The following is a 27,583-nucleotide window of genomic DNA, read 5'->3' on the forward strand; positions in this document are numbered from 1 at the left end:
AATCTAGCCAGGCTTTTAAAAACCAGCATTTTGGAAGATGTTGTCTAGAAATCTGCTGTTTCATACTCAGTTTATAGGAGAACTCAATCCTGCAAAGATTTATGTCTAAAATAACTTTCTGGTACTATAGGTCTTTGTGTCAATTACTTTTAATCTTTTTTTAAATTTAATTTTGAAACATGTTGTTTCTCCCTTGTCTATGCCTTTTTAATTTTCTTTCATTCTCTCATTGACTTTAATAGTCAATATTTCAATTTCTTAATAATGTCTGTATTAATCATTATGAAGATATTTTGCATACTGAATTAAACTGTCGGTTAGATAACAGTTCCCCTCCCCCAGATTTTCTCCTTCACTTCTTGGAGGTTATTAACTGAGTGTTTCTCTGTGTGGTATGCATTTGTTTGTATGTGTACACAAACACCACATTAAATAAAGCAGTGAAATAGCGGTGTTTGCATATTTAATTTAATAGGCAAAGTGCAAGGTAAGAAAAAATTCAGCTGTAAAAACCTTCTTTAAGAATGTCATTCATCTCACTTGAATACAAACCTAGATTGTCTTTCAGCCTCTCATGACTCTGAATAGTGGAAATAATATCCTGTAATTATTACATTGTTTGAGAATGAAAGGGGTGGGTATTTGGATAATCTAGTGTATGCCATCATGAGAGACAGGACTTCAGCATGCAGAGATAATCTATGGAAGCTGTTTATCAAATCTTGATGTGAAGGCTGTGATTCTGAGTCTGATTTTCTTTAAGTTATCTTTCATTTTCTATTTATGTGATCAGTATGAAAGTTTTGCTATCACTAATTCTTATCATCTGGGAGGACTGTTTGTCAACATTAGACTAAATTCTTTACTGGCATCAACACAGAAGAAAGCAGTAGGATTCTGCCAGCAGGCACTTAGCTCCATATTGCTTCTCTGATCATTTCATCCCAGCAAGAAGAAATATTTCTTTTTCCTATTTTAGCATTACGTGATTTTGCAGAAATACCCAATCAGTACTTAGAAACTATGGGAGAAATTTATCTTACTCAACATTATTTATAATCTAAGTTTGATATTAGATCTATAGCCTAGAGTCTAATCATAGACTCCCTGTGTTGTTAGCAGAGAGAAATGGCAGCTCCATAGGGTAATTCATTCCATGTTATGAGAGTCCCACATCTATTTTAGTCACTCACCTATGAAGTGCCTTCCCATCTCTGCTGATTATTATAAACTAGCTGACTAATTTTGACTAGATTCACACATTTGACTAATTTGACATGTTCCACATGGCAAAATTCAGATAAATTTTCTTTAAAATTTCTTTTTCAAGTTCTAGGAAAGCCAATAGATAGAATAAATGTGTGGCATTTTTAGCCTCCATGTGAAAGTGTTTAATGTTTCTTTAATTTAGACAGCAGTAATTTGGATTCATTGTTGGTAAATTTGTCCTTTTCTTACCGTGTTCTCTTGGAATTTTTATTTTCCAAAGGAAAAGAAAATACATTTTGTGCTTTGCCTGTTAAATATTTCTATTGGGAAAATGATAGTTTCCTACCATCTACCTTTCACGGGTGCAGGTCACTCTTCATGTTCAAAATCCAATGTGAAAGAACAGTCATTACCATTTTTTACCCTCTCTAAAAAAACCCCACATAATTGTAGTTATATTTGAGCAAAAAATCAGAGTAACTGATCTTTTTTAATGTAGTTACTGATTATTCAGTAATCATGTATTTACGGAGTTTAAAGATATCCATAGGATTTTTTCCACCCAATTATTATGCAGTACATAATAATATCTTTAAAATAGTTTATACTTGGGTCTCTGCAGTCATGTTTCTGCACGGTATATATCTAAATTTCACTTCTTACAACAAATAGTAAATGTGAAAACTTATTCTGTATCTAAATGTTCCAACATCCTGTTTCCAAATTATCACAGTATTTGGTCTTTCCCATTTTCCTGACAAAAATATTATACAAAAATGTCCCCATTTATACAAATATTTTCCACAGCTGTCTTTTATATTTGTTGTCTACAGTTGCCTCAGTCAAAAAATGTTCCTCAAGAAAATGTAAAAGAGACTAGACAACAAAATGAGTTAGTCTTCATGTCCAGTCAATATCCATGTCTTTTGCTTCAGAACATGCGTAGTACCAGTGAGGGAGTGTATAATAGTTTTATCCAAGAAGAAATTCAATTACAGTTTTGATGATACTGAAGGAAGTAATAATTCTGTAGGGTTTAAGTATGCATAATCAACACAGTCCAGGCAGTTTAGTTTGGTTTATGTCTGACCTTATTGTATTATGTGTCCAGGTCTAATAATTAGACCATCTACCAAAGTTTTACCATGTATTTATTTTAGTTTCTCCTATTTGTTCATTCTTAATTTATTAACAGTGGAAGATGAAAGAATTGTATTAACAGAAGTATTTGTTCATTGTCTGAGAGCCTGAGCAGATAGAAGTTTACATTAGCGGATAATGTCATGAAATGGAGCAGAGATTAAAATTGCTTTTTGTGTACATTATTTGAATATATGAACAATTTCATGGATTAGGTTCATGTTTACTGCAAATGTGGAATTTTGATTTAGTGCACTTATGTTCTGCCTAATTTTCCCTTTCTTTTTCCTTTTGCTAGATTGGTTTTGTTAGAATTGCAGAGATAGCTTCTTGACACCTATATTTTTCAAACTAAAAGACAAAATTCTGAGGCCAGACTTACTATTTCCATATGAAAGATGTCCCTAAGTTAGACTTTCAAGATTGTCTCATTTTTATGGTGGAACAGATCTTGACCTATTGTTCTGTAGGACTGTATTATTGCTGCATGTGATAGTCAAGGTGAACATGAAATGAGGTATCTAGAGCAGTGGAAAAAAAATCTGTTCCTGCAGACATTAACTTTTGAAAGTTGGAAAAATCCCTGTGTTCAAAAGTTGTTCCTATTTCAACAGACTTATTCCATCCATCATTATTCAGTGTAAAGTGTATTTCCTACATCATGCATGTAACTGAAATATCAAAAATTAGATAAATACCATACATTGAAATGTTGGTTGCAATGCATCCTTGTAGGAAGTGCTCTCTGGCATGTTCTGCTGGATATTTGGCTTTAGAATCCTTAGTTGCTATAAAAGATTTGTGAGCAGTAGCAATGCCTTGTCTTCCAATTAGGTCATGTGATGTAAAGATCTTAAGTGCTTGCTTAGGGTTTTGTGTTTGGTGGTGGTTTTTTGTTTGTTTGTTTGTTTTAAAAAAACCCATATATGAATCAAATGCCTGAACATGGTAGAGAAAAAGATAGACACATCAGGAATGCTTGTTGGAGCAATCACCACAGCTCAGTTATCACCTATCAGCTTTTTCTTCATGTACCTTTCTATCTTTTAAGACTGTGAGCTGGAACATATATATAACACATTTTGCTTTGGACTCTTTTCATTCTCTCTTTGAGTTTTTATGCCGGTGGATTTCAGAATGTATCTACATTTATTCTGTATGTTGGTATTGGTATTACTTTGATATAATAGAATACAAATGTAGTGCACTATAAGATTCTACATGAAAATTAATTTTATAATATTTTATTTCAACCAGATAAAAATCCAGGCAGAAATATTGATAGAAAAAGCACCTCTGTTAACACTATTCATAAAGTTAAGATGGGTTTTGTGGATAGAAGTTTGTATCATTTATTAAGGCAGCTGGATACCTGGAAAAGTTAGACAAACTTTCAGACACACAAGTCCTTCTTCATGTCTGATAGAGAAGCATAAGACTTCAAAGCTAAATCCAAGATGAAAGCAATTGCTCAGAGTTTAATTATAGAGCATTTTGCATAAAACAGTCACTGCAGTTCTTACCTCTGGGTCCTGATCCTCACAACTCCTTCACAAGATGAACCTTGAGATGAGGATACAAAGAGTTTTGGCTTTAGTAGAAGTATCAGTTTTAGGGCACATTATAGTTTCCTTGCAGATGCTTATCTCTTCATGTTTCACAGGTTATAAACTATCCATCTCTCTTTTTCGTTACAACTTGCCTACTTTATCAACTCTTCTTCCTCCCTCACATATCCCCTCTACTCCACACAATAAAGATGTTATATGATCTAATATACTACAATGGGCAATCTTCCCAACTTCTATTTTGGTTTGAAGTCTATTCTGGGCATCAAAAGGAGCTTGCATGCTCAAGAACTTGACTCATTTTTATCTTGTGGAAAAAAATATCGATGCATACAACTCTTTCTTGTTATCATAGATCCTCACAGCTGGAGTTTCACCACCATTTCACCATCCAAACTACCCCACAAAAATTAATCTTTTGTCACATTGCTCAAGGTAGAGATCCTCAGGACAGCTTTCATTCTTGATGGAGTTTGTCTCAATTTTTTTTTTCTTTTTCTTTTTTTTTTTAAATGTGGAAGAAGCTCAAACAACTTCTAGGTTTTTCTATGAACCAGGTATTGAGATTAGACTTTGCCCTGCTGGAGTACAAAGCTAGGAATTTCTATGTCCTTTAATGTTTTTCTCTCAGCAAATTAATTTTGCTAGTAGTTTTTTAGTAGCAAATGACAAAACTTTAGGTCAGCTACAAATCAAATGGCATTGGTTGCATTCAAAGGATATTCCAATACTGTAACCAATTTCTAAGGAAAATAAAATTGAGTAGTGTTAGGAAATCAGACTAAAGATTTTGTTGCGTATCTTGAAGCCCCCAGAATATGGTTCTTTTTTGCTTGGGGTACAGTTTTGCACATCTTTATTGTGAAAATGATAAATTCTGATTCACCTTAAATTTTCTAATTAATTTATTTTTCTTTGCTGTCAATAGCAGAGAAAAATAAACATCCATTTTGTAGTTTTTTGCAAAAGCTGTCTTTATTCACCTTGCAAAGCAACAATTTGTCTGTAACAGTATTGGATTGTAAACCCACTGAAAGCTTTTAATGCTAGCCAAACAGGGAAAAGAACATCAACTGTTGGATCTGATGAGACGTTTTCTAGGGGTTTCTGTGAAGGTGAGAAAACTGTTCAATAACATTTATGACAGATAGCATTCTATAAGCTTGCCTTTGAGAGAAGCGTAGATCATGGGCAGTTACTGAAATGTATCTGCACCTATAGCCATATCTGTAGGTACCATGTTGATGTCAGTCCTAACTTCTCTTCTAGGAATCTGATGCTGGTGAATGAAAGAATTAGCATCTGCACCTGAAATTGTATTTCAAGTAATGTCTTATAGTACTACAAGTAATCCTATTTCCGTTTTTCAGTGTTAAGCTGTGTAAAGCAGAGGTGTTATTGTTCCTCTTTCTCTAAGGGATATAGTTTTATGCTGGAAATTCTGTGTTCACTCATAGAGGCTATCCTTTGCCATAGAAAATTATTTTCCACATGGCATTTGGTGATTCTATTCCATAGGAAATGATGGAGATGATATTTATCTTGATCTTCATTTGTAAGAGAAGATAGAGATATTTGTGGGATCCATAGGTCGCTTTGACATTTTGGTTAAACTGAGGGCTACTTAGGCATGATACAAATTAACAAAAGAGATACTCATCTCCAGTATCTTTAAGTCCAAAGTGAAACCCTGGGGTTGAAAGGATTTTCCTTGTCTTGTCCCTTGTATATGTAGGCACAAGAAAAAAGACAATAACGTTCATATCTAGATGAAAATCCCATGGAAATAAATCTTTTTAATTGTGTTATGGTTCTTTGTGTCAGGCTTAGATTCACAACTTTTACTTGCTCCTTCGTGATCTACTTATAATTAAAATATGTATTCTTTTTGTTAATGTTCTGTGTTGAAATTAGTCTAAGATGCATGGTACTGTTTCTTCAGAAAATGCTGTAGTTCATCTTTTAAACATGAACTCTAATGTAATCATTAGAAGATAATGTTTGATTAAAATCTGAAATTACTTCTGGGATGGAACTTTATATTTTACTGTGTTTTTCTCTAAAGTATCAGTACTGTCAAGAATATCCCATACAACCAAACAAGTAAGCTTTACAGACAGAAGTTCTTCCATAGGTTTGCAAAATGAACTCCAGCAAAAGAACATCGCAAGTGTCTTAAGTAATGATTTGATTAATAGAAAGTGGAAATGTAAAATCATTCCTTTTGTGTCTTTTTTTTGTGCAAAAGCAATCTATCGCATCTTGAGCTTACGATATGCAAATCATATTTAATCATTAATAGGCATATAGAATCATTACATTGTTGTAAATCTGCCTACTTCATATTTGCTTTGTGTTCAAAAAGATAAATAAAGGCACTATGGTTTCTTAGAAAAAATTTGATATGAAACTTTCCTGATATGATTGTGATCAGATTACAGTTTTTTGATTGCAGGACTTTCCCTTGACTGTAGTTGTTTCTAGACTAACAGATGCTGTTAATGAATGCTGACACATTGAATGAAAATAATTGAAGTAATGCAAAATATAAATGCTCCTTCAACAAATAGCTTTTTAACAGATCGTAAAAGGTGTACTCTGTTGAAACTGGCATGTTTTTTTCTCTTTGTGTTAGTTCATCTCCTGAAGTATGGTACTTGTAAAAAACGTTCTGGAAAAGCCAGCAGTTAATTTGAATGCTAAATATTATTTGAAGGGAATCCCGCCTGCCTTTAAAATAAAGATTGAATATAGAAAGCTTTTGTTTTTCATACAAGGTATTCTTAAACAGTTGTTTATGCTTGGGATGCACTTTATATTGGGACAAAGAAATCTTCAGATCTTTTCTCAGCTTTTATCTTTTCTATGTAAAATAAAGGTTACACTGGCATTAACAGATACTTTGCCAATTTCGTCCACTCTGTAATTTCCCTTCAACTTTTTAATATTTTTGCTCCCTAATCTCTCTTCATTTTGGTACAGTATTAATTCTGACAGTAGTCTAAGTTAAAGTTTCTGAGAATTTAAAATTTCTGCTTTTATTGGACAAATGTGAAAACATTTGTAGATTAAACTTGAGTACTGAGTCAGAAAGTTCTCTCTCTCTCCTGCTTCGTTCCCACGTGGTCTTCAACCTCTTGTCTCTCCACAGGCTCCCAGGCCAGAGTGTAGGTTTCCTGATTGAAACACAGCAATCTACTTAAGCTAGGCACATTTAGATTTCCTCTTTAGAGAGGAGATAGATGATAGCTCTCAAGGAGTTTAGTCTGTTTAATCTGGAGTTTAGTTAGTTTATTCTGATTAATTTATCAAGTATCTTTCCTGATAATTTGGGCTGAGAAATTTGAAATACCTACTTTCTGTACTGAATTCCAGAGCTCCCACAAGTGTTTGCATTGCTTGCAGTTGTGCATTATTAGTGAAGAGAATGGAGAAATTACATTTTAGAGATGTGTTTGCATGATGATGCCCCTTATGCTTATTCCTGGAATGATGCGGTTTACATGCTGTTCCTTCCCTAGACTTTTAAGGAATCTGACCTATGGTTATCTGTGTTTAGCTGGAACAAGGCACAGTAACACCATTATAATACTAAAGTTTACATTATAGCTTTGCCCTGAAAGAAGAAAAAAAATAAAAATTTCTTGAGCATCATGAGTTATCATTTCAAAAGTTCACAAGTCAGCTATGAAAGGGAATCAGAGTAATCTGGTGTAATTACTAGTCAAGATCAGATCTTAAATGCACAAAGATCTCTAAAAACAACAATTATTTGAACAGGCTGGGAATATAGTTAGATAAACACTTTGTGCAATTCAAAGTAGAAGATTCTGTATATCTTAATTTTGATAATTATACACTGAAAAACTGAAGAAGACAGAGACTGAAGGATATTTGTAGATATAACTTAAAAATTAAGTACTGTTCTTAACATTAGCAAAAAGTAATTATAATAATAATTACAGGCTCTATTGCATGCAAGTGTGAATGGGCGTCTGTGTGTATATGCTGTCTTAGAGATAATTATTAAATCTTTGTGAAAAATTACAGTAAGGAGTTGAACTAATGCATGTTCTGGTGAGGCTGTAAAAATGTAGCCTAAAAGAATATTTGTTACTTTGTCTTTAAAGTAATTTGCTTTGAAACAATTTGTTTTATTATGCACCAGATTTATCTGTTTTTTTTAAAATTAACATATACATTAATTTTAATGTTATGCAATTAAAATATTTAAATGTATTAATTTTATGCAGAAGGTGGTTTTTGTCATTTCTAAAACCTTGTTGTTTCAGTGTTGCTATTAAAATGGAAAATGGTGATAGTTAGAACAGTTGACTATAAAGAAGACAATTTATATCAATATGATTTCTTAATATTTTGCATGTTGTTTTCATTTTTTATACCAAGCAAGTTTTACGTGGATATTTCTATTATCTTTACTTCAATAGAAAGACTATATTCCATTGTTTGTATTTTGACACAGGCAAAGACATGGGAGTTAGTTGCTCATCTCACTTTATGGTAAATGTAGGTGTGTGCACACTAGACTGAAATTACACTTGAAACTAATCATCCGTGGAGCCATAAAGCCCTAGCCTAAAAAGAGCTGTTGATTCTGAAAATGTTGTAATTTACTTCTATTTTATTTGCAGATTGCCTTCTCACAGCACAATACTATCATGGATCTGGTGCAGTTCTTTGTCACCTTCTTCAGGTAAATTGCTTTTTCTGTCTTCTGACTGAAATCATGCTGATTCTTTTCCATCAAACTAATATCTTAACCAGCTTCTTAATCGTAAGAAATGCCTGCAAGGAAGCCTTTAAACTGCATTCTCTAATTTGCACCAGTGGAGGATCCAGGCCATTGCCCTGTAACTACAGGCAGCTGCTGGCATCTTTAATAAATTTCATATTCAGTGGTACAGTCTTCACACTTACTTCATAAATATTAGCTAGATATGTACTGTATAATATAGCAATTAAGAGAAGCCAGCTATACTGACTTAAACTAGTAATTCATGTGTGAATTTTTTGTTGAAAGTATTAAAAATGATGGTTCTGTTGAATAGCTTGTTATTTTTAATAAAGCCCCCCAAATCACTACTAATGCTTTCATATGTTAGAGATTAATCGTAAAAGGCAATAAGTGATGCATGAGATTTGGTTGTGGCAGCAATGCAGGAAATGGCTTCAACTGCAGATGGACAACTATTCTAGGATCTGAACAAAACTCCACTGAAAGACTTCTTAAAAGTTCAGCTGTCTTATAAAAAGTCACAAACTTGAATATACACGGATTAGTTACGGTGCTTTGAAATCTTGCTGTGAAGATATTCCCCAATAACCATGAAGTGTATACAAAATGTGAGCAGTGACAGACAAGAATGTTCATCAGACTTTCTGTATTTCTGGAACTGCTATGCATTTATTTCACAAGTTCACAGTACAGCTTTTCTGTTTGCTTCAATCACTGTGCTCTGAGGAAGGGTACCTGAAGAATCAGACTCTTACATGCTATGAACAGACCAACTTCTGTTAATTGCTGTCACCAAAAATGGGGCAGAAATGAGCAGACCCTGAAGTCTTCTGTACCCAATGCATTGGCTAATGGAGAGTGGTTTAGTAGCTGATGCAAAGCATCCCATTTCTCCTCATTCACCACAAACAGAGCAATAAAATGCTGTAGCCTAAAGGTCAGTCTAGTAGTGTTTGGGGTTTTTGTTGGGTTGGGTTTTTTTGTTTTGTTTTGTTTTTTCTGGGAAGCCAGCAAGATCTAAAAAATTATGATGCTCATGCAAACCTTAAGACGGCAAACTCCTATAGAAGAAAGCAAAGTGTGTCCAAGTACAATAGGACAGAGGGACCCTGTGACAAATAGCAGATGTAGACTAAAAGCAATTTGTTTCTACTGTGTGCCCTAATGCAGACTTAGAAAAGGTGAACTATAGGCTCTTTGATGGTGAAGCCATCTCTATACATATATTGCATTAGCTCTCCTGGTGTGATGTTCTATCTGATATGATTTGTTCTGGGTAAATGCAAACTCACCGTGATCCTGATGAAAGAAGAGATCTCTCCGCCTGAACAGTAAGCTCGCTGGAAGCCAAGGCCAATGTAATCCCCCTTACAGAGAGAAAGGTTGTAGGATAGCTGCCAGCTATCCTACCACTGCCTTTGACTCAGCCCCAGTTTAATTGTATAACCAAGGCTTTCAGCTGGCACTCAGTTCAATAGGGGCTTGCAGCTATCTGCAGCATAACGTTAATAATCAACGTTAGGAACCTAGTTGCAGAAATATGTAAAGGAATCAGGAAGCGCTGTGAGTAGTGCATTGCAGTAATCCAAGCGAGGTACAAAACTTAATGACAGGGCACTCTGCAAAGGCACATACAAATCAGGCTAAGGTTTGATGGTTATGATAAGAAATAGCGTGTTTATCAAAATATATTTTAAAATCCTGATGTAAGGTTGTATGGTACTCTTCTACAACTGAATTGGTATTAAGGTGTCTGTAGACATAGGTAGGATGTCTAGGAGCTGGAGCTCTCATATTGTATTTCTAAGAAAAAAGCAGAAAGAATAGCACACAGTAAATTCACACTTTGCAAAGGAGAACCTGAGAGGGAAGGGGAAGGGGAGGGGAGGGGAGGGGAGGGGAGGGGAGGGGAGGGAGAGGTGAGGCTTGAGTTGGTTCTGAATGAAAGGACTGCATGAACAATGTTACTTAGTTGCCTTGTGTTCCCAAGTTGATGAACTCTGCTAGGAAGACTAGCCCAGGCGTATTGCTTGGCTAACTGTCCCTTTCTAAGACACGAACCAGTACCTTCTGTGTGTTTTTTTGCAGTGTTATGCCCAGAGGCATGGGGTTTTCATAGGTGTTAGAAGACCATTTATTTTCTTATCACAGAACCAAAACAATCATGCATAATGTCACGACGACACTCCTGACTCGTAACTGCTGCGAGCGTAGCATCCTCACTGTCACCAGAGCTAGCAGATGGTCAGTCCACGTAAATGATCCAAAGAAGAAACTGTCAGGTTGTTCATCACTGGACTAGTTGTTGCAATGTCTTGTAAATAAATGTAGGAAAAATCCTTAGTATCTCCTTTACAGAAAACCAGACTGAGAAATTTAGAATGAAAAGTTTCCAGTCTAGACACCATTAAAACTTTCAGTAGATATTAAATTGGATGTTGTTCCTACAGGACCACTAGTCTAAACAAGCTGCAGAATATTTCTGATAGGAAAATGAAGCAATAACTAATTTATTTTTTTTTCACACTAGTGGACAGAGTTAGTCATACTCAAAGACAGCAGCAATACGTCCTCCCCAAAGTGGTTGATAGTGTTCAAGCCTTTATTTGAAAATTTGGTTTCAACAGTTTGTAGCCTAACAAAATGATTTTAATAAGGGTTGGTTGGTTGGTTTGTTTCTTGTTTTGTTTTGTTTTGTTTTGTTTTTTTACTGGATGGGAATGCAGTATATTAGAACAGTGGCAAATTATGTTGGTAACAATAATAACCCAGGTCATATTTGCTAGGATTATTGACAGAGAAAATAATTGTGTTTAAAGACAATTTGAATGTGCTTGATAACAAAACATGTTTCAACCTGCTTTGATAAACGTGTATTTGCATTTCTCCCATCTAGTATTATATTTTTTGTGTTTCTGAGCACGTTGCATAACCCTGTTCATGCTGGCTGCCTAGCCAAACCAACAAAGAGGTTTATTTGACAATAACAGGTTTTTTAACAAGCATTCAAAAGTATAGTTTAAAACTGTTCCTGTATAGGGTGTATGTTCCAGAGTAAAAGATGAAATGCACCTTTTACTGCTTGAATCAGAAACATCAAAATAAAAAGCATTTTTAGAATTTTCCTGATGTATCAATATCAACTATTTTAGAAATATTGTTCTGTAAGGAATTTATTTAAAACTATACATAATAAAGTGCAAAAGCTATGATTAGATCTGCAATTAATGCTTGATCTACCAAGATACTGTTATTGTATGTCCTAGAACAGAAAAGTTATAGAAATAGAAGTTAATTTTAAAAAATAAGCAGAATATTACAGAAACTGTAGTGCTCCAGACCATGATATTCAGAGTGGAAAAAAAAACTATTTAATTTTATTCTTTTTATACTGGAAGGTTTCATCGTATCTACTGGTTCAGTGACCTTTTCTCTAAGAGTAGAAATGCAATCAGATATGTAAGAGTAGTAACAGATTCCTAACAGTCTGATAGAAACTGTGGCATCTGTGTTGCTTTAGTCAATGCCTTGAAGACTTTTAGCCGTCACACAAATTGAGAAGTGTGTGACTTTTTTTTTCCACCTGCTTTGAAGCAGTACAGATCTCATTAGAAAATTTCACAGGCAGTAAATGTGAATGATCTTTCTTCTTATACTGAAGAAATGCAGTCCCCACAGTTAAAGAAAGTCTATTCCTGTATTACCCTGACCAGTAAAACACTCAATAAGCTAAAGCCTGTTTTTTTTTTTTCTAAACTATAAGTGATAAAGAAGTTTTCAATGTTTTCAAGTCTTACATGAATATATTGTTTTAGCTGAGTAGGTGGCCAGGACATTTTAGGCATTTCATAATGGTATATGAAATATCTTTAGCTTCTGAAAACATTGTTTACTTTTTCTTTAGGTCATATTTTATCATGCATAAAAATTGACAACATTCAATATTTGTTAGTTTTTATTATATATGATTTGAGTAAATCTAGAATTGAGAGCCAATAAACTCTTGATTTCTAAACCTGCTTTTAAATAAAATTACAGTTAAGAATTTATAACAGTACTCGCGCATTTCTCAGAAAATTATTTGTATCAAGAATCTGAAGTAGGAGTTCTGGTAAGAAATGTGGTTTTGTCTCATAATCAAAATCCAGGCAAAGATGAAATCGGTACAGGTGACAAAGGTTAGCTATTAGTATTTTTGTGATAGGTAATAATATGCAACTGCTACTGTCATAACTATTTTTTAAAAGCCTATTTCAAATACATAATACCAAGCACTAACTAATCAGGCACTTGCTCTGAGCGTACATCTTTATGCTCTCAGAATGATTCCTTCCAGCATCTCTGGCTCTTGGGGTGGAGCTGCTGGCTGGAATGGTACACTTTAGTCACTTTTATAACGTGTCTCCTTACTATTATGAATTACAGAATTTCCAATTTGTAATATGTAGAGCGATATTAAGTAGTATGGATACTTTGAAAGTTTGAAAATCCTTCTTTTGTGTGTGCTTTAAAAAATTCTATGAAAAATTATGGTAATTTAGGATCAGGGGTACATTCTTTCTGACAGATCTTTCTGTGAGCATTACAAATGAGATAAAACAATATTCATATATACCCAATATTTATTGCAGGAGGAAGGGATGGGCATTTAGGTTAGGAGGAGGACTAGTAGCATGAGCTACAATAGGAATTGCAGCAGATACTGCAGAACCAGATTTATCACCCCCATATGTATGACTGTGTGCCAAAATCTCAGAACAGTCACTTCAGTTGTGTTTCACGCAATGGGAGTGCACGGCTGCATTTCAGCGGGTTGTATCAGAGCTTCTGAGAGCTTCAGTACCTGAATCTGCCGTTCTGGGTGTAAATTTGCAACGGGTGAATTCCTTCTCTTTACCTGCATCCTTTGGTGTGTCTGCCTGGCTTCGTGTTTTGTTTTTGTTAAAATAAAGGATGATAAATTAATGCTAGATTTTGGCATGCTTAGCTTTATGGGATCAAATATTGATCTTCATAAGAAAGACAAAATGCCATGTGTCAGGATCAGATCAAGTCCACCATGGCTGGGTTCTCAGAAAATGCAGAAGTCTTATAAATCTAAATTAGAATATTTTCTGGTAACATGAAAATCAAGTTATCTTAGCAAAATGGATTTTACATTTGGGGCTAGAATAAAATTGATTTTTACTTAGTGATGCATTAAACAGTTTTCACCGCACTTGGAAGCAAGTTTGACTTCCACTGGGACAAGCATGTCTATACTGCAGTGGGCAATCTGAGGTGGGGTTAATTTTGTTTAAAATGTTTGTTTTGAATAGTGGAAAGTAGCTTTGTGTCTTCCACTCTCTGATTCACCCAGAAACTTTGTCATCACTGTAGACTTATTTGATATATTCATATTTCCTGAGAAGGCAGCCACTTGCTATTGGCCTGCAGGCAAAGGAGATTCCCCAGCACCACTGGATCGGTTGCTCTTCAGAACAAAGGATGAGTCATTTAATTCCTTGGCGAACAGAACTGTTTTCCATTATTTCATTCCTGTTGTTCTTCTTTCTGTGTTCATCCTTTGAATCATTTGGAAGTGCATGTGAGTGCATGAGTGCTTGCTGTATTTTGACTTCACCATACAGTATTCCTCAAAGTAAAAAAATAATTGCTTAGTTTGATATGTGAAGGTGGCCTATGTGCTTGCTTGATATACAGCAGATATGGGCTTTTCCTTCCTTCAGGTAGGTGCATTTAAAATTTTGCATTTCTCACTCCCTGTGTGTATCAAATACAGTTAGTGAGAGTGGTTCGTTGTGCCTGGTGAAGTGCTTAATCCCAATTTCTTCTCAGTTCATAATAACTAGAAATAAGTTCTGGAGTTGGTTAAGTGCAAAAGAGGGGAGTTGTAGGGTGAAGGTTTGGGTGACAGTAACAGGATTTGAAAGATTTCTCTTCTTTTTTTTCCTAGTCTTTTTTAGAGAAAAAAAAAAAAGAAAATCTTAAATTGCACTCTTCCTTGTGTATGGTGCTGTAGCCTAGCACTCTAAAAAACATTTTGTCACTTCTTCTGCTTTTATAAAATCTCATTGGAATCAAAGCTGCCAGTTATGTAGCAGTGTTGACTCAGAAGGTGGCACCTGAAATATACTTCCCAAGACTCCTGAAGAAAGTGTGTCTTTTTCTGAAGACTCAGTACTTTGCAGGCTCCCTTACTCTGAGACAGTTCTGTATTGGTCTCCTTCCAGGCATGCGTCTTCTTACAGCTACTTTGTATTTTGTTTCCTAGGAAGCATCATAGATAATTCATACTGTGTTTGTGTTTTGATTCCCTACATTTTATATTGTATTTTCTTAAATCAATTAGTCAATTGTTTTCTTAGACTAAAACAATGTTGTCACTCACAGCTATTTGTCTCCTAGAGTGCTTAATCCTGGTCACTTCTTTATGAAACTCCAGCCCACCGTACTTTAAACAAAAGAACTAGAAGAGGTTTTCATCTGTGATAAATGGACTTGCAATTCTGCTTTTGTCATTTTAATTCAAGAGAGGCAATTCTGTCTTCTTATGACAGGGTGTACGTACCGGTTGCAAAGTTAACTTCAGAAGTTTGTTTCCAGATGTAAGTATATAGTGAAGTGGGGCGAAAGCTGATGAAGATAAATAATAACAAAAAATAAAGGAAGTAGAAAATAGTAGGGTTTTCCTTTAGGCAATAATGTCATTGTCTGTTATAGCAAGTGACAAGCAGCTTTCTCAAGCACTCTGCCAGTCTGTCTTTGCAGACGCAGCCGGTACGGCAGGCTGTGAAGTGAGTGGCATGGAAGAAACGAGCAATCTGTTTATGGGAGTAGAGAAATATTCAGAGTCCTTGTGTTCAGTTGTAATAAATCACAGAAAGACAGAAAAGTACTAGACTGTGTTATGCTGTGGATTTCATAGATACTAAAATATTAAATTTAATTATTTACTTTTGAGAAGAGACATCTGAATTCAAAGGACTTCATCTAATGAGCTTTTTTAATGGACTATTAGTAAAAGTATTCCAGTAAAATTTCCTGGTACCAAATGAAGCATTTTGTGTGGAAGATTTTGGGTTTAATTTATTTATTGGGGTTCAATGGGGAGAGGGGGCTACATTTTGTCAATAAGAAGCAAAATTATGGAAACTCTGCTGTGGACTCCAAAAACCGCACTAAAAATTACACATTAAAAAGTAGTTACATCATCTATTTATATTTTTAAATCTGAATTTAATCTGCATATATGGCCCAATTATGTTTCATAACACAATTGCTTTTATATGTTTTCAATTTTTTGTGATATTTTAGGAAAACCCTCTACAGTTTCAAAATGATATTTCTTATGTGTCTTGAGTCTTTTCAGTTGAAATTATAAATATCAGGTTGAGGGGGTATCAGGGGTTTTGTATTCTTTATATAGTGCAATTACAGAACAATAATGATGCTTCTTTGGCTTGGATATCTAAAAATCCTTTCTCTGTCTTCAGGAAATTGTCATGTTAATAGGGCATTCAATAAGGAGATTTATGACTTTTTTACACCTACCACTTCAAATATATTTGCCTCTTTGGAAAAGGTATTGGAAATATTAAATAATGAAGGGAAAAATCCTTTAACAATTTATTACATTTCTTGATTATATTTGAGTCTAATACGGTAAACAATGCTGACATGGCTTGGTGGCTCTCTAAGTGTATTTTATATTTCTGTGATTTATTATCAAAAGATAACATCTGCACTAGAGAAACAGTGCAGTGAAAAAAAAGAATGAGAGGAAAGCATAAAAAAAAATCTTAAAATAATGTGAATCTTTTGGTTTGGAAGGCTGCTGAAATGGGGCATTGGTTGGCAGTCCTCCTTCCCCAAATTCACTAATTGACCGTATTTAGAATAAATGAGTCTTTTTCTCCCTTAAATTAAAATTTTAAATTATTATTATAAATCAGCTAAATCATTGCAAAAAAGCTGAATTGACAGCACATCTCTTTTTAAATAGAAAAAATATTCAATTTCTAATTCTTCTTGAAAGTTACTGCAGAAGATATTAGATTCTGTAGTTCATAATTTGTCTGCAAGTTTAATGGACACAGATTTCCCCCCCCCATCCCCTTTTTTGGGTCTGGATTTTTTATATACAATATCACTTGTTGAAAGAAATATAGAGTATTTCACCCATGAAGGGCAAAACCATAAAATTATATGAAATATGAAAGTCTTTTCCATGAGTAAAAGAAACATAATCACACTTTACGGGTGTGATGTTCTATTTATTCTATGGAGATTAATTTCAGTTTATGTTAGATTAAGCCCCTTTGATTGTAAATCTTCTTTATTTGCTGCTTCAAAGAGGTGAAAGGAAGAACTGCGGAGAGTTAGAGTTCACATCTAGACCTTTATTGCCTAATATATTTCAGGGTCCTCTTAAATGGTTCACTTTTTTTTGATATTGTATTGGCAGAAAGGAATGTGAATGTTGGTCTTCCAAATAGTGTCCTGATGTACACTATATCCTTTTTCCCTTTTTAGGTGTATATAAAGGCTGTTCGCATAATTGATCATTCATTCATATGTTACTATAGTTGCTTCTGGTATGGCTCGTGGTATATTTAATATGGAAAGACAGCTTTATGTATATATACATGAATTATGCATGTAGGAAAATATAAATATAAAATATGTATGTGTGCATTTATACTTTATATAGTAACTTTTTAATAATAATTTTATGTAATAAAATTATTTAAAACCACCCTACATTCTCTGTAACATTTTGGCACATGTACTTAATGAAAAAAATCAATACCTTTTTTTTTCATAATAATTTTCCTGCAAATAACAAATTCCCTGCTCAGACGCATTTCAATCTTCCTTACCTTCAAGAAGTGTTTTGATGTTTCATTGCACAGCAAAGACCAATAAACCCAGGCTTTGTAGGAGCAGTTGTCAGAGATGATTTTAAACTATTACAGGAGTTTATGCCTCAGGAGATGAAGGATTAAGTCGGTTTTCTACATTCAATATATATTAATAAATGATTTTACACAGATGTGGTAGCTGTTCTTACTAATAAACTAATATGTTTTATATTGATATTTCATTGATGCTGCTTACTTTAAAACATAATTTATATAAAATGCAGTAGATACCATTGATACTTTAATCTCCCTGTTTTCAGTTATGCATTCAGAGCTTAAATTGCGAAGCTTTATTAATACCATTATTAAAGTTTTAGTTTATTATTTTACTTAATTTTGCTCTTCTTCCTCAACAAAAGTATTTTGCTTACATTTTTAATAGTAATTTTAAATGTGCTCCACTAGAGACTTCTTGCAGCGTGCTTTTGGCAGTATACTGGTTTTTTAATGCTCATTTCCCTTTCACGTGTTTCTCTTAACTTCAGTAGAGCAGTCCAAATGTTCGGTGCCACAACATCCAGTGGTCCTGTGGAAACCAGTCAGAAAGCTCCATGGCACAGGGGTACCGCTTTAATTTGCCCATGACCTTTATTTTGGCTCTTCCGCAATGCTATAGATCTCCACTGCCAAAACCAGTTTCAAAGCAGAAAGGCTGCTGCCATCAAAAACATTTACCAGGGCAGTGGGCCACCTAAAGGCAACAAGCATCTTTTACTACAATAAATCTTCATTGCTTCCAAAACAAGTTACACACTACATGCAAAACAGCTGGAGCATCTCAGCCTGTGCATCTAATCCTTTCTTTATAATTTCTTGGATACACAGGCACGCGTTGTGCTACTAAGCGTCAGTGTTTGGGTGAATCAGTCCATGACTACCTACCATGAATACTGTGCTGCCCCGTTTAGTATCGGTGTTCTGGGTAGAAGTACTTGAGTAGAGGCAGCTCATACACTTTTCTTTGATTGTTGTTGTTGTTGTTTATATTGCAATTTATCTAAGCAGTAAAACAATCACATTCCATAACTCCATTCTTCTCCTATAATACCGACATAATTTTATTTTATTTTTATATATATAAAATATATATTCACATATATATCACACGGGTATACTTATTTTTTGAGTGGAGTTGCAGTGGACATACATAAGTGGTCCAGGTGGCTGTGGTGCAAACTTCTCGGATATTTTAGAAAATTGTGTCATTAGGTTAATTCAGACTTACCTTGTGGAAGTAATAGTGAGCTTGGATCACACATGTCCTTCCTTACTTTATGGTTTTTGTTTGGCTGGGCAGCTAGAGGTGGCCTGATGGTTAGTTAATGAGAATCCTCAAAAAAGAAAAAAGGTACAAACTATACAACAGAATCCAGCTGCAGCAGATCGACGGTATCATCTCATGATCACAGTCAGGTTAGAGTTGTTCAGGAAGCACCTAAAAGCTAGTACTACCTTTGTGGAGTTGGAATAAATTGATTTGGGATTTCAGATTGAGCATGTAGCCATACAGGAGATGATTTCTTAAAGGGGCTTTACTTTGAATACTTTTTAAGATACAGCTGTAACACAGGTCATACAGTAAAAGAAATGATGCTTGGATCAGATACTGCTACAGGATATGAAATTCCACACCCACCTGAGTACTACTGATTCAAAAATGTTATGTCAGGTTCTGAGATTTAAGCACTATCTGCCATTTAAAAAAAAAAATCAGTTAAGAATTTTTGCTCATGTCTGAGTGTGCCTCCTGTGGTGGACAGTGTAGTGATGCAGTTATGTGATGTCTTTAAAGCTAGGCTGCGTCTGAGATTTTATTAGGGCTCTTTTCTTTAAAATAAGTTACAATATCCCTGTATTTCCCAGGTATTTTTCTTCATAAGGCCAGGGAATAAGATCTTTTTCTGAGGAATTCCTTTACAATCTTCCTGCCATAGTCAATAATAGTCCTCCAAGATATAAATAAATTTTCGTCTTCATGTCCATCTACTCTGTGGAAGATGAAATTCTGTAGAAAGATCTGTTACACTGATCTGCCAAACTTCTCTTGGCTTCATAAAAACATCTAATCTCTCTGATTCTAACGTACAGAAAACCAGGAATTTATTATGTGGGAATAGAGTCCCCCCTCAGTCCATTGTCTCTGAAAATATTTCATTTCTAAAGCTTGGGATCATCAGTGATCAATGTCTCATCTGCCAGGGAAAGAGAATGTGTTGACATACTTTCTGAACTGAATTTTAACTCACCAGCCCAGTTACTCTGTCTGTGGCTCCATCTCAGCCTTCCTTCTTCCCTTTATTTTTTTCTAAGTGAGATAAGTACTGGTTACATGTTTCCAAGCAGAAGCGTTCAGTTTGTGCATGATTCTAAGACACAGATGTTATGAAAATAAGAATTGTAGTATTTTCCTACACCGGGAGTAGGAAATTCTTTAGAAGTTGTCTCCTGTTCTCCTCAGTTAAAAGGACTGCTCTGATACTAGGTGGAAATCTTCACAAAGGTTTGATGTTTCCTTGGGGTATAACTTGAGTCTGCACTGACGATACTTGATAGGTGTTAGGCTGGCATTGAAGAACACTGTGTTGAAATGCAGGAATCTGAAATCACTGAAACCTATTCTTTTGGGTTTCCTTTTTTTTTTTTTTTTTTTTTTTTAATACAGGTTAAATACTCAAATAAATAGAAAAGCTTATATCATTTAACAGTTGAATTTATTCTAAATTCTGATCCCTATTGTATACGCTGTCAGCCTTTTCTCACCTTAGAATAACTATGTATTAGTGTTTTCTTTACCTACAGAGCTGTTCATGGCAATTACTTTGCTGTGTGAACCGCAGAAAAGGGTATACAGATTTTCTATTACCATCTTTTGCATATATTAAATAAAAATGCTTTCAGTTGACTCTCCATATATGAATGTATTTTTTAATCCATGAGGTAAGGTATTTACATTATACCCTTGTAATGTTTGTAAATCTTCATTTAAGCCTTGGTCAGTAATTTTATGAACTGCATCTCTGTGCAGATGCTGTTCCTGTTTATCAACCATGACACAGTAAAACAAATCTAATGTGGATATCCTTTACCTTGAATTCTTACCGTAGAGTTCTGCCTGGGAGGACCAGGTTAGTAGAAGGCCATATATCTTTCTTTTTAGCTGTTATTCTTTTTTTTTTATAAGGTTGGTAGTTGTGGACATGCGAGAAGTGAATTTTAGGTGCAATTATGTGACTTCATGAGACACTTCATGCAAGATTTATTTATGGGAATATATGGGTTTTCAGGACTGTATCCAAAAATAGCATTTTAATCACTGTCATCTGGATAAGAAGAATTATCCATTTAATTAGTTTCAAATGAACTTGAAAGGTGTTGCTTAACTTGTGTAAATTTCATCTGGGAGACAAATAAATAAATACAAATTTGCATTTAAATGATTTTTGGAAATACTTGAAGTTTTAAATAGCGTCGTAGATAATTTACTTCATATTCAGACATTTCTTTCACTTTCCAGTTAGGAAAGTGTGAACTGAGGGCTTGAGCCCTTTATATGGCTTTAAGATTAGAAGGTTCACAGTTGAATTAAATTCCCTTGGATTCCTTTATTTTGTGGAGAAACTGTGGGGAAAAGTTGGAGCTCAGGAGCTCTTGCTTTATTAAAACAACAGGGGCAGGAAAAATCTGGCTCAGAATGGGATGTAGATCTAGGCTGATGGAAAAAAAGCCCGGCCATATTTAAGTATGTACAATGATAAAATATGTGTATCTGAAGAGGGAAAGGTTGCCCAGCTGTCAGCTGATCGGTTCCAGAAATGGAGAGCGGGGTGCAGCCAGTGCATGGAACTGCTGGTACTGGTAGTATTTCTCACAACTAGTAAGAATAAGAGAAGGACATTCCTGAATCACCTAGATCGTAATGCTGGCTTAGTAGGCAGTGTCTTTCACTGGCTTTGGCAGCCAGAGCTCTCTTAGACCAGGAAAGAAGCACTACTGGCCGATGTGTCTTGGCTCTGCAGGGTCAGCCCAGATTTATTTCCCTGACCCCACACACTGCATTACCATGGAGTGGAAGCTGCATATCCTACTCCATCGCTGGGCAAGACTACTTTCCTTCACACATTTTAATTTGGAACCGTAACACTTAATTCCCAGAATCATTCAGAGTTGCTAATCATTGAAATATTCCTACTTATAACAGTGTTTGTAAAACTGTGTGATTCAGAGCAATTTAATTAATCATTAAAAACATAAAAAATTTTATACTGCTCTCATACATATCAGACTCCTAATAGTATGTTTACAGTGCTTTGTACTTCAGATAATCCTGTTGAAATCTTTGGAGCTGCTTGTCATGTGTATATTAGTTAACACAAGTAAGGATGGCTGAGCCTAGCACATAATCATAATCATAAACACAATGTTCTTGTCAAGTACAATGAGAGAAATCAATTGCTGTGACAATAATTGCTATTTGAAGTCATGGTTTTAGAAAAATAATTGTTCAATTATTTTTATTTTAGAATTGTGCTTGCTTTATAACATATCAATTAAAATGTGCTCTATTTGCCAATAAAAAGATAGTAAATAATATGTCAGAAAAACAGTTCTTAGAGAAACAATATATGTGATCTCTTAGGAAACTTTTGCAATATTAATTTAAAAACATTAACTTAGAGAAGAGACTCATTTTCTTTGCTTGTATCTACATTAAAAAGCTTTTTGTCATCAGGGTTTTTTTACTGAATACTAGTATTTTTTGTTCATGTTTAAAAAACCCTATAGGTAGTATGAAAGAGAAACATTAATACAGTGTCGGGTCAGTGTTAAGATTGATGTTTAATGAAGTTTACGTTTTTGTGCACTTGGCAAAGATAGTGAGATTAAGGGGCATGAAGTTTGTGGATCTAGAGGGATATTTAACTATTGTCTCACTCAGCACAGTAGGGTTCAAGTAATTAAGCAATAGTTACCTTGGTGGCCCAACTCCTATTTTCAAGAAAGGCTTGGGAGGAGCTTTTAAAACGTGTGTAAGTATACACATGTAGGCAGTCAGTGAGACTGCTATGCACCTAAATAACTTTATGAAAGTAAACTTTGGGTGCTTATGTCTCTATTAGTAAGCAGTGTGGACAAATAAGAGATCATCTGTTGAGTAAAATGGTGCTGAGGCCCTGACATCCACACTATGTGCATCTTGTCATTTTTTCGCTTTGGACTAGCTCTAGTGTAGTTCCATGGACTGAAAGCCCATTTGTGTCGGCAATGTACACTGCAGATCTTCCAGTTCAGTTTCTACCTCATGAGCTCCAAGATTGCTCCACGGCATGAGCCAAAGCACAACAGTGGTGCCAATCGGGGAATCGTTCCAAAGCCCAGCCCAGCCCCAGACTAAACCAGCAATGCAGGCATACCCCTAGGAATCTAAGAACCCGTCTACCAAATGTGTTTGAGCATGGTGACACCGTAACAATGTTAGTGTGATGCTGCAGTCAAGCTAACAGACCATCAGTTTTCTAGTGAGTTGTTAGAATAGTCTTGACAAACTGTGCTGCCACAGGTATGCTGCTCCAAAGGTGGGCTTAACTGGGGATAGCTTAAGGACTCTGCACCACGCTCAGCTGTGTGGAGCTGCTGTACTTCGGTCCCTGTCGGAAGATGAGTAAATGTGACGGGTGCTTGAAGTAGAATCCCATAGAATTTTTAATTTTAATAGAATTAAAAGTATACTAGATTTAAGCTAAAGTTTGAAAAAGTGTTTGCTTTCATCCAATATGGAAATTTATACTGAATTATTATGCAAATTAGTGGCTTAAGTAAAATCATAGAAACAACAATTATTCATGCATGAATGTTTACATACATTTTTGGACATTTTAATTTCTCTTTGCATGTTAAATAATAAGAGAATGAGAAAAGAAAGAGTGAAGAATGGAACATTTTGTTTTGTTCTGTTTACCTTCCATTTACAATACTGGCCCTTAAAATATTTATATTTAATTCATGAAATAGTTCGTTTTACGCCACTGCAAAAATAAGTAAATTATTTAATTTTAACACAAGTACTCTTTTGATATAATATGTAACTTACAGGCATTAATATGTAATGAAAAACAAAAGGAATTCTATAGTGTATTTATAATGCATTCATAGAGCTTAAGGCGCAAATGTGTCATTAGTTCATCTAGTCCAACCACACTGGCCATTACATTTCACAGATTTTGCCCTGTATTTATCCCTGCAATTTGAGATTGTTGAAAGATGATCTACAGGTTTCGTTTCAATTTGCAGATACCAAGCAGCAACATATCCACTAATTCCCTTTACGGTTTGTGCTAGCAATTAATCTTAGTTTTTAGTCTGCCTCCTAATCACACACACAGAAAATGGTTTCTCAGTTACAGAAAACGCTGCCCTCTCACTCCTCAGCCAGGTCTGTGAACTGCACTAAATATGTCTAAATATGACCTCTGTAAGTTAAAAATTTACTCTGTACATTGCAAAAATAGTTATGCGGGCAGCAATTATTCCTTTTCTGTGTTCTATTAAGTCAGTATTTCTCTTTTCGTAGTACCTAGAGCCCTTCTGGGAAGATCATCTGTCTGGCCTAGACCTTACTACTAGACCCTGTTGTTCCCTTGCAGTCCTTCCTTGGCCACTTCCCTCTGCTGCACTGGACATAAACTACTTATATTCAGGGCTTCCTCTCCAGTTCATCCATTCTCTAATTGTTTATTGTCTCCTACTTAATACTAAGACGATCACTTTCAATCAGCCTGTAATACACACCGCTGGTGACAAATTGCTTGTTTTCAAGCATGCTTTTTTAGTGTTTCCCCCTATTTTGTTCCACATGGTTTGAAGGGGCAACTGTGGAAAGCTATGTCATTATCTTCTGGCAGATCATTTCTTTGTTCTAGAGACTACAAAATCCTGATAATGCTTGGGCTGCTGTGGCTTTAAGTGTGTCTTAGCATGATAATTGTCTTATGGGGAAGATTTACACTTGTAAGTGCAGAAAGTCATTCACTCTGTACTCTGGGTCAGTGTTTCATAAGCCATCTGCATTGCAAAGGCATTTATCTGTTTATTCGATGTCATTCAGAGTCTCAACTAGAGAGTCAGAAATGGTGGACCAAATCTATGACCATGTGGACGAGTCTGTGTAAGCACATTTATTTTTTGTACTCCCTGTTTAACCATCCATCCATTTTTCTGTATCTTAGATTATCTGGTCATTGCAGCATAGTCAAATCTTCTTTTTTTCAGTATATGTAACCTTATTTTGTGATACAGAAAATAAATCATAATAATGTCTGAGTTTAATTCAAATGTGTCTGCTTCCAGCCATTTTTTCTTACCATGCGTTTCTGTGCCAGATGAATGAGAGCCTTGGTATTCTCTCCCTATGGAAACTCATAAACACTGTAGGCAAGTCACCACTTGATCTTTTTGAAAAGTGAAATGATTGAGCTTGCTAAATCACTGTCAGTAAAATACTTTCTCCAACCTTTGAATATTTTTTGTGATTCTTCTCTCTATTCTCTCCATGTTTCCAACCTACTTTAAAAAAATGGAAATACCAGAATTTCAAGAACAAGTCTGATAGTATCTGTTTTGACAATACCTTGTAGAGTTATAAATTCATCTCCCAAGTGCTGCTTACTACTGAGCACCTGAGTATTTAAGGTTGTTTTAATCCTTTTTATTTCAGCATCCCAGCAGCAATTCATACTGAGTTGGTCATCCATACTGATCTCTCAATTATTTTGGGAAATGCTTCATTCCCAGGGGAATACATATCCTTTGTTCTGTAAATGAGGCCTTGATTCCTCGTCCTTGTAAATACAACTTAGCAGTCATTGTGTTTAAAAAAAAAAAAAAAATTTAAAAAATTGCTGAAATAAGTACAATTGACCAATTGGCACACTGTATGATTTCTTTGTCCTCATTACCATTACCTTTTTTTTTTTTCAGTCTTTGTGTCATACATAGACCTCTCAGCTGTTATATATCAGTCTCATCAAAACTGACTGGATCTGATACTCTGGGAACCTTGCAAACTGATTGAGAAATTTCCTTTTCTGATGTTGGTCCCCTTCTGACAATTTCTTTTTTAGCAGTCAGCTGGCCAATTTTTAATTAATTTATTTTGTACTGCACTGATCTCTGTTTTGCTACACTATTTGTGATTGTGCTTTCTTCTCTTATATCTCTGGCTCAAGAAGGAGCTAAAAATATACCGGGGGATTGGAGAGCATCCATCTATACTTGTCCTGCTGTTATACTGTTTCCCTATGATGTTAATGTCTTTATCATGTCTCCTTTCAACTCCCTATTGTTTCAAAACCAAAAAGAGCTTATTTCTACTACCATTCCATTCCTCTAGCCAAGGGGACTGTACTCCTTCATACGTTTTTAGTTTGATTTTATGTTTTTGAGATGAGGTGATGGGTGCTTCAAGATACAGACATCCTATAGATTTATGCACTGGCATCCCAATGCTTTCTATTTTGTTCTTTATTCCTTTTCTAATCTCTCCTAACACCCTATTTGCTGTTTTGACTGCCACTAAACATTCAGTTGATATGTTCAAAGAACTATCTGCAATGACTTCAAGACCATTTTCTTGAGTGGTAATTGCTAATTTAGAACCTATCATTGTGTATTTGTAGTTAGAGATTTTTTTTTTTCTTGTGCACATTGCCTTCAGTTCATTGGCACTGAATTTCATTGTCTTATTTTATTGCCAAGTCACTCAATATTGTGAGATCCTTTGCAGTCAGCTTTAATTTTTATTGCCCTAAATAAACCAAGGCTATTATCTCACCACAGCCTGGAACCAGGTTAGTTTGAAAAAATCTATTTTCCATGTCTTTCTTCTCTTCGTTAACATGAATTATGATTTTTTTCCTTTTTTTTCCTTCTGATTATTTATATTAAAAATACAGAGAAGAAAGTCAAATATTTCATGTTTACTTCCCAATAAAAGAGCATACAAAAGTGTTAAGTAAACTTTTCACATTATCAATGCTGTAATTTCCAATCATTATATTATTTTATGGGTGTGTCTTTAAAGACTTGTTTCTGATTTTCACTTTGCACGTAAACTTAATGATGTTTTGACTGATGACAGAAAAGTTCAATGTGTGACCCAGCTCCATTGATGTACAGAAGCAATTTGGCTGAGGTTTTTCAGCCAGAACGCTCAAGTTTTTTTTGTCTACTAGCTTAAGCAAATTGTTCAAGAAATTAATAAATGTGAAGGATAGAATTTTCTAAGGAAAGAGATTCCATTCTTGGTCATAATGAAGTAGTTGTACAGTGCAAGGCTCTCTTGGTTTCTTGCGTCCAGCTCTCTTTAATGTATTAATCTTTTTCAAATTCCAGAAGCTTTGAGTTCATAATTCTAAACAGAGTTGCTGATGTTTCCCTAATTTATTTTTTTGGAAGAACTGTAGAGGAGAAGAGTAAGTGAGATGGCTTACCCTTACTTCATGCACAGCATGCTGATTTATAGCAACATGTCAGTACTCTGATGTTGCCCCTAAGCATCTGTTGCAGTTACTAGCTAGACAGTACAGAATATGGTAGGGAAAACATTTCTGGGAAATAGTATTGGTAAGCAGCTATTGGCTTAAAAACCTGAAAAGATGTTGCTGCAAAAGTGGATTTATTCTGGTTGTCAGAGGGTTTTTTTGTTCTGCTTTTTTCTAGACACCAAATTTAAATTCATAGTCAACTTGTGCTTGCTTTCAAAGGAGACTGGAGAAAGGGAGACAGCCAAATACAAATTTTAAAAAGTTAAATCAGTGCATCAACTGGAGTGATGCATTAAACAAAATGGTGAACGTTCTCTGATGTCAGTTTCTGTCATAACATTCTTTGTGCTATTTGGATATTTTGTCATTAAAAACTCTTAAGAGAAACTCTTCTAGTACGAAATACTGTGCTAATAAAATGGTGTATCAATTAAAATGTTCTTACTG

At 34.9% G+C, this 27,583-nt stretch overlaps 1 protein-coding gene across 1 annotated transcript in view; it reads left to right on the forward strand.

Moving 5' to 3' along the window:
• The window catches only part of ATRNL1 (attractin like 1), a 536,524-nt gene that overhangs the window by 276,029 nt on the left and 232,912 nt on the right, over window positions 1-27,583 (forward strand). Inside the window, exon 25 of the mRNA XM_072870268.1 lies at window positions 8,570-8,631. Within this exon, the coding sequence (XP_072726369.1) occupies window positions 8,570-8,631 (62 nt within the window). The remainder of the gene's footprint in view (window positions 1-8,569; window positions 8,632-27,583) is intronic.

The sequence above is a fragment of the Ciconia boyciana genome, chromosome 8, assembly GCF_034638445.1.
Source record: "Ciconia boyciana chromosome 8, ASM3463844v1, whole genome shotgun sequence".
Taxonomy (NCBI): Eukaryota; Metazoa; Chordata; class Aves; order Ciconiiformes; family Ciconiidae; genus Ciconia; species Ciconia boyciana.